Genomic DNA, 8553 nt, shown 5'->3' on the forward strand with positions numbered 1-8553 from the left:
TGATAATCTTTTTAGCACGCTGTGAGTTTATAAAAAATATTAGTACACGTATAATTTTTTGATATAGCTAATTAAACCCTATATCATAAATGTCATAGTCTCAGACCTAGAATCGATTTTTCTAATAAATTAAAAATAAAAAAGAATAAATAAATAAAATATAAAATAATCATTAGAGCTTCAACTTAGCATGTGGATAAATGGTTACATAACAAACAAGATCTAATAAGATCAAAGTTGAAAGCCAAAATATAGATTCCTGATGTGACATAAAGGGGTGTCAAAAGAGCTTACATAACTTAAGTTTAGGTTTTGACCAAATATAAATTTAAGACCCACAGACAACACATCTCGTAATACTAATTGGAGGTCCTCAAGAAGCCTCCACATCAAAGCTAGCATCACCAGCTCTTAGTTTTTTTTTTTTTTTTTGAAGGAACAGGAGGGGCTTGCGCCCCTACTGAGATTTATTGAAAAAAAGAACAGAAACAAAACAAGAAGTTCAGAGCTCAAAGCTCAAAGCTCAAGTAGAGAGAGAAAAACAGCTTCATCTATGAATGGTAATGTAGCATAGAGCCGGAGCGTAGCATAGAGCCGGAGCCTGTAGAAGCCATGCCAAAACAAGACCTAATCCTCATAAGATGTGTTAGATAGAAATAAAAAATATAAATCCTAGAAAACATCACAATAATTAGAAACATCTAGAGTATAATTGGTAAATTTATTACTAATGAATAGAGGTTATAGAGTATTTAAATAGGTAAAATGCGTTAAAGATTGAATAGAGAGGAAGTAAAGATAATCCATTTTGTGAGGGATAAGTGCATATGCATAGCATGATCTGATGGATAGAGCAAAGTGACGATATATATATGGTAGAACCCCCAAAAGATGAAAATGTTATAACCTACGCCAAATTTGAATTCTACCTATAAGGAACTAGAAGGCATGTCGTGGAAGGAACAAAATGTTAATAGGATAAAGGAGAACCAATAACGATAAGGCTAGCATGAACAAAATTACATGAATGGTATGTTGGCCTCTTCAAACTAGCAGCGCAATTGAGTTGGGTCACCTTCAAAAATATAATGGCAAAGCAATAACTCAACGAGGCATTTGGTGATCATCGTGCATGCACCTTCATCACCTGTGTGAGGAGTCTTTCTAATCATTTTTGTTTACTAGGGTTCATACTTCCTAGCACTACTCTGCTCCTATATATAGCATAGCATTAAATGAAATGAAGGAATAAATGGCGGGAAACCCCTATAGCTTCACGCATGCTTACACTAGAGAGATCGATAGAAAGTTAGGAACCTGTAAAGATCAACGTTCTGGCTTCTCCCCTGCAAAATCCTAATTCACCTCTTTTTTAGGTTGGGTATAAGAAACGGCAACCTCTCATTTTTAGCTTATCACATGTTTATATTATACTCCCTCCATACTAAAAAATAAAGTCGTTTTGGACAAGACTTGGGTCAAACATTGGGAATATAAATCGTGAATAACTTTTAAGTTGTTGAGTTTGGAAATATGAAAACCATATATATATATATATATATATATATATATATATATATATATATATATATATATATATATATATATATATATATATATTTGTCTTGAAAAATATTTTCACAAAAATTTACATATACCACTTTTTGATAAATATCTTTATAAAAATAAATAGTCAAAGTTATGTTTTGGAGACCGTATCGCTGTTCAAAACGACTTTATTTTTTAGTACGAAGGAATAATTACGTACGTGCGTGCACATGGCAATCCATGCGCCACACGCGTCCATAACCGGGGGTCTCTGTTCTTTAACGATGACATGCACTTCCATTTCTGCTGTCAAGTCCATGTTGCTTATCCATGTGAATTGCATTGTTGTCGTTGGCAACATATTGAAACCTAAATGACTACTATTTTCAGGTTTCAACTTCCCATACAAAATTATGTGATCAGTTATCAGAACACAAATGGACTCTGCCTTAAAATTGTTGCTACCTCCGTCCAAAAAAAATGCAATTGAAAAAAGGGATTCTAGTGTCAAACCAATAATCATCCCTTTTTTCTAATTGTGTTTTTGGATGGAGGTAGTAACAATTTTAAGATAAATTTACTACATAGTAGTACAGTACATTTAATTTTGTTCTACCTATGAACTGATCACGATAATTTTGCTTATTACATTAACCATCTTGGGTAATGGATGCTTTCTCATGATCAGGCTGATGAGCTTAGTCTCCACAGAAAAAGATCAATGAATGGCTAATGCTGAATGTGGTCTTATTTTTTACTGCTTCCCATGTCCCAAATTATTATAGGTCAATAATTCAAGTTAGCTTGGTCTAAGTCAAATTTATCTAATTTTGAACCTTTTTTTTTCTAAAAAATACATGGAGATGTATAACATTAAACAAATGCACTATCAAGACATACTTTTTATTGGAACTAATGAAAAACTAATTTGATGAAATATAAATGTTTCTGTATTTTTCTATAACCTTAGTATAAATTAGATAAGCTTCACTTTAATTTAGCCAAAGCCAAAGTTATGTATATGAGCATTGTCTTTTGCTAAAGAAAACAGGATGATTTTTTCGCCGCGTCAGCAGATTTTCCATCAACATGAAAGCTAACTCAATCAGCAGCCAAAATGAAAAAAAAAAGAAGGAAAAAGAAAAAGTGCTGTAGATACAAAGTGGGGGGTGGAGAGGCAGGAAGAAAGGAAAATGGAGGGCGTTGAGCTGTCAAGTCAACGGTCAGCGCGGCGACATGTCATCCGCTGTGGAATGGAGTGGAAGTGGAAGCCGATCGATCGAACGCGGCTCCCCATCCCGTGTTACCGGTAGAGGCCGGGTGGGAAGAAGCCGGTCTGCTAGCTGCTGCTGCTCCGTCTCGTCCCGTCCATTTATTCGGCATGGTTGGTAGCTAGCTACTTCGCCCCGGGCCGGCCGGCCTCTACAAATACCCCTCCATCCCCTCCTCATTTTGTCAACTCCCTCACCACCAGTCCACCACCACACGCGCGCCTTCTTCTCGATCTACTCCTCCAGCGCTTGCAAATTCAACGGAAGATCCATCGATCGATCGAGCTCATCAAAGTCTCAAACTTGTTGCATGGTGTGTGGCTGTGGCATAGACAGATAGACAGACTGGTAGATCATCACCGATAGATGGCGAGGTCATCCAAGAAGAAGTCGCAGCAGCTGGAGCAGAAGCCGGTGTCGGCGTGGCAGTTCCTCTTCCGCGGCTGCCTCGGCGGTGTCGTCGGCGGCGCCGCGGCGGGGAGCAGGCGGAACAAGGTCGACCCTCGGACGCCGAAGCACGGGCGGGCGCCGTCCCCCGCGCCGTCGTCGTTCCCGTCCCCGTCGCCGGCGGGGCTGCAGCACCAGCGTCTGTCGCTGACGGACGTGATGAGCACGGCGTCGGACCAGGACCTGTCGGTGTCGCTGGTGGGGTCGAACCTGCAGGTGTTCACGGTCGGGGAGCTCAAGTCCGCGACGCAGGGGTTCGTGGACAGCAACTTCCTGGGGGAAGGCGGCTTCGGTCCCGTGTACCGGGGCGCCGTCGCCGAGGGCGCCAAGCCGGGGCTCCGCGCGCAGCAGATCGCCGTCAAGCTGTGGGACCCCGAGGGCTCGCAGGGCCACAAGGAGTGGCTCTCCGAGGTCATCTTCCTCGGCCAGCTCCGGCACCGCAACCTCGTGAAGCTCGTCGGGTACTGCAGCGAGGAGGAGCACCGGCTGCTGGTGTACGAGTACATGCCCAAGGGAAGCCTTGAGAACCACCTCTTCAAGAGTGAGTAGTTTTACTATTTGTCTACTGCATGCATGCCGGTTAATTAGCAATAACAGTACTTTATACAGCTACTGGTACTCGTTAAATTTATCATCATTTTGTTATTTATTTACGCATATATAAAAATAGCATCATAGTATATACTGTATATGAACAAATATATATATAGTTATTATTAGGGACTGTTTGGTAGGGCTCCGGCTCCTAAAAACAGTTCTGGTTCCAACTATTTTGAAGGAGCAGATTCTCTTAGTGAGCTGAAGCTGTTTTTTAGACCGTTTGGCATAACAGCTTCTCCGGGTAACAAAAAGAGTAAAAAGTCTATAATACCCTTAATTTTTATTTCTTTTCTTTTCTTTCCTTTTCTTTTCTCCTCCGTACCCTCCCCTTCATTCTTTCTCTCTCCTCATCTTCCCCAACCGCTCGTCTCCCGCATCGCGCAGACGCGAGAGTCGCAACCGCTTCGCCCTCGCACCCGGCCATCCTCGGAGATCTGGTGGTCCAGCAACCCCGCGCCCAGCGGCCCTGTGCGTGGCGCTCGGCTGTCCGGCGGCCTTGTGCTCGGGCACCCAACGGCCTCGCGCGACCCCGCACCCGGCGGCCACGCGTTCAAGCGCTCGGAGCTCCGACGAGCCACGCCCGGACGGCCGCCCTGGCGACTGCGCGCGCGGCCGCCCTCCCCACATGCGTCTCCCTGAGGTCGGGGGCAGACTCGATCTCCACGCGCTGGGGTCCGCTGGTGTCAAATGGGAGCCTGGAGAAGCTTCATTTTTTAGCTCTACCTGACACACTACGTCTGTGAGAGCACGTTTTACGGAGCTCCATGGGTGAATCAGTTGAGGAAAGTGGTGTTTGGCAGCGGGAGCCGCTTGTGAATCCATACCGAACGGTCCCTTAGTTGGCATGCATGCCATGTCAGCCGAGAATGGATTATATCACCGTGTATATATATAGGCCGGCAAGCTGACAAAAACTACCTAGGCTTAATTTTGGACCCACGTGCACATATATACTATCACCTACCGTAAAATGATTAGAGACCAGCATACAGTATGTCTCACTTAGTTGTACTGCACTACTAGGTATATACTACATATGTCTACATAATGTACACGTACACAGCTTACAACCTGTTTGTTTCGGCTGAAACAATCGTGGATTATAAGCCAAAAATACTGTTGGCTGGTTTGGTACGAGAGAAAAATACTGTCGCAGCTTATAATCCACGACCGTATAAGCCGAAACGAACAAGCTTAATTACTACTGCTAGTAGACAGCAGCTCATTGCTTTTGACCACGTTGTTGCCAACAGAAACGCGATGGGTGGATCCAGGCCAGTTCGTGCTAGCTAGGTAGCTAGGTAGCTGTAGCTTTCTGCTTTCATCCATATAGGATTGGATTGGATTGTGACCATGTGTGCACAACGTGCTCCAGCTAGCCCGCACTAACAAAACTTCAACTCATCATCAACTGATCGATCATGGATCGGATTAGCTGGTATAAACACCCAAAAAAGAAAAGAAAAAAAAACACCGTCTGAAAGAGAGCTCGGCCTAGAAAGGGAGACCAGTTGATATTGACCAAACTACCCAAGCTAGGTGGTTGACCAGTCTTACATGAGACTGTTGACTTTGTTAATAGTAACGTGTACTCCTAGTTGCCTTTGCGCCCTTGGTTTCCTTGCGGCGTTTAGTTTCTGGTTTGTAGAAAAAGATGAACACGCTCCGCTGCTCTAGGTGCCTGTAGTGGGCGGATGCATAACGGTGAATGAACATTAATCAAAGTTTGGCACTTGTATGTACTACTAGCATGTACGTTACGCTCCAATTTCTTTCGTGTCCGGCTAACTACTCTCTGCCGGCTCGATCCGATCGGGAAAGGGCAGCAAAACCGTGAGTCGTCAAGTCCACAACCACCTTTGTTGAAATGAGTTTCCACTCAATTCAACCATATGCAATATGTCTTGAGATCAGTGAACTTATATATTTATCGTGGATGCCAGTATATATTTCTATAAGCTTGGTCAAAATTAGAAAATTCTAGCTTAAAATAGTCTGTGTCTACATACAATCCACTAAATAATATATCAGTGCACGCTTGCATTGAATTTGACCGCTATAAATAGTTTTTGGGTAGTTTCTGTATCTATACATGCTAGCCGCCGCACTGGGGGCATGGCAGTTGACAAGCAATATAATGGATTAATCATATGTAGTATTTGTTAATGCTGAATGGTGCGTGACTGTCTCTCTAACTGATCCGATCCATGCCAGTCCATTTGTAGTATAGTCACCGTACCAATAATGCAAAATAATTAAATAAAATAAAAAAGAAAAAAAGAAGATTATACTGCATCATCATGCTTGTAGCATTCATGTTAGTTCATTGATAGTGTTTATTATACATGTGATACAATAACAATCTAATGATCTTGGTTCCTTGTCGATGCGTGTTTGCAGAGTTCCCACCCGTTCTGTCGTGGGCGACGCGTCTCAACATCGCGGTGGGCGCCGCCAGGGGCCTCGCCTTCCTTCACGACGCCGAGAAACCCGTCATCTACCGCGACTTCAAGACATCCAACATCTTGCTCGACCCCGTACGTACAGTAATTAATACACACTGTACAAGTAGTATATAGTATTCACCAAATACAACTGTAATTTATTTAATCTCTTCTCTTCACAAGAAATTAATTTCTTCATCAGACAACCAACTTCTTTTTAAAATAAAAAAAATAGAAAAAAGTTGTGCCCTAGTTCTAACACTGACGTACGACAGGAGTAGGCCGGTTGACTTGGCATGAATCAAACGCAATAAACTTCAAAGTTCAAACTGAACCTTTAAGTTGATGCGTGCCAGACGGCCAGTAGTTACGTTGAGTCGTTGACTTGGTATGCAAATGGTTCCTAGTACTAGTAAACCCTTTTTTTTATTACCATCGCCGCTGCACTAGTACTATACTACTCTTTTCAACTGCGGCGGCGGCGCCGGCCACAAGTGGCTGTGGGAGGGCTGACAAAATCAGAGCCCTCTTTTCTCTCCTTCACACCTGATCGTCATCCGATGATGCTTCTTTTCTCATCCTTTCATACTACCTTTTTGTTCCTGCAAAAAACAAGAAACAAAAAAAGAAAATGAAAAGGGAAACCCAAGGAGAGTAGGCAAACCAACCAGCCAACAGTGTTTTCCTCTCACAACAAACCAGCATCAGCCAGCCCAAACCAGCCCAGAATCCAACCAGCGAACAGGCCGAAGGATGGTTCGAGACACTCCTTTTTGAATTTCGGCTCCTCCGGTGTTGTTCAAAATGTGGAGCTGGTTGGCTAGAATTTGCTCCTCATACTTTAATTAATTTCTACAGATGGCTGACACTTGAGTTGGAAATTCTGCAGGACTACGAGGCGAAGCTGTCGGACTTCGGGCTGGCGAAGGACGGGCCGGAGGGGGACGACACCCACGTGTCGACCCGGGTGATGGGCACCCACGGGTACGCGGCCCCCGAGTACATCCTGACGGGCCACCTCACGGCCAAGAGCGACGTGTACAGCTTCGGCGTGGTGCTGCTGGAGATCCTGTCGGGGCGCCGCGCCGTGGACAAGGCCCGCCCCAGCCGGGAGCAGCACCTGGTGGAGCACATGCGCGGGTGGCTCAAGGACCCGCAGAAGCTGCCCCGCGTCATGGACCCGGCCCTGGAGGGGAAGTACCCCGCCGCCGCCGCGCACACGGCGGCGCTGGTGGCGTACCAGTGCCTGAGCGGCAGCCCCAAGAACCGGCCGGACATGTCCCGCGTCGTCCAGGACCTGGAGCCGCTGCTCACGGCCACCGACGAGCCGGCCGCGGCGTGCGTGGACGAGGCGAGGAAGGAGGAGAGGACGACAAGGAGAAGCGACGGCGGCGACCGGAGAGACAAGGCGCGGCGGCACGAGAAAGCGGCGGCGGTCAGGTCGCCGAACCCGGAGAGGGCCGTCAGGAGGCGGGCTCCCGGCCAGAGCGAGGAGTTCTGGGAGTGGCACATGCCTATTGCTGCGGCTGGACAGGGAAAAGCGTAGCAGGGTAGTGTGGCGCGACCTAACTATAGTCTATAGGTTTTTTTTTTAACAGTGCTTGTTACTGCTCTGTGTATATAATTGTAGATGATACAACTCTTCTCTGCACTGCCTTTGTTCAGGGTTGCACTTGCACCGTACCCCTGCTGTAAGCCTGTAATTCCTTTGTTTCTTTCCGTTAATTTCTACTACTATTGGCGTGGCCCCTCTCTGTTTTTTTACTCCATCCTCTTCACTATTTTTAGTTTACGACCTATTTGGCAGGGCTCTGGCTTCTCTGACTCTGGTTCTGGCTCCTCTAAAGGAGCAGCTCCTCTGGAGGAGCTGAAGCCATTCTAAAAAAACGTTTGGCAAAACGGCTCCTTCGCACTAGACGACGTGAACCCACAGCAAGGAGCCACGCGAAGCTCATTTTTTAGGCTTCTCCTGTGCAGACAAAAAATAGCTCCAGCTCTTGATCGGCTCTCCATGCGGAGCCCTTTCCAAAACAGGCGTTTGGCACAGCTCCTGCAAAAGCCAGAGCTGAAACCCCTGTAGGAGCCCTGCCAAAGAGGCTCTTAATTTTACATCGTTACATGAGAGAGTTAGAGATCCTCCAAACCATTGCTAATACTCTCTTCGTCAATTCTAAAGGGGGCTTCAGCCAGCTCTAGCTCCAGCCATTGTAGCAGAGCCGATGGAGCCTCAAAACCATGGCTTT

At 45.6% G+C, this 8553-nt stretch overlaps 1 protein-coding gene across 1 annotated transcript; it reads left to right on the forward strand.

Annotated features, from left to right (window-relative positions):
- Positions 1 to 3022: 3022 nt before the first annotated feature.
- On the forward strand, positions 3023 to 8036 carry LOC136539721 (serine/threonine-protein kinase RIPK-like). Its single transcript, XM_066531698.1, has 3 exons — positions 3023 to 3807; positions 6267 to 6403; positions 7200 to 8036. Exons 1-3 carry the CDS (start codon positions 3186 to 3188, stop codon positions 7854 to 7856), a joined length of 1416 nt encoding a protein of 471 aa, XP_066387795.1. The 5' UTR covers positions 3023 to 3185; the 3' UTR covers positions 7857 to 8036.
- The last annotated feature ends 517 nt before the right edge of the window (positions 8037 to 8553 follow it).

The sequence above is a fragment of the Miscanthus floridulus genome, chromosome 2, assembly GCF_019320115.1.
Source record: "Miscanthus floridulus cultivar M001 chromosome 2, ASM1932011v1, whole genome shotgun sequence".
NCBI lineage: Eukaryota > Viridiplantae > Streptophyta > Magnoliopsida > Poales > Poaceae > Miscanthus > Miscanthus floridulus.

What these genes read in the sequence shown, in the direction of transcription:
- LOC136539721 (XM_066531698.1), top strand. Translation starts at nt 3,186, where the DNA reads ATGGCGAGGTCATCCAAGAAGAAGTCGCAGCAGCTGGAGCAGAAGCCG. An exon ending in TGAGAACCACCTCTTCAAGA is followed by an intron (nt 3,808 to 6,266) that starts GTGAGTAGTTTT and finishes GCGTGTTTGCAG; the next exon opens with AGTTCCCACCCGTTCTGTCG. An exon ending in CCAACATCTTGCTCGACCCC is followed by an intron (nt 6,404 to 7,199) that starts GTACGTACAGTA and finishes GAAATTCTGCAG; the next exon opens with GACTACGAGGCGAAGCTGTC.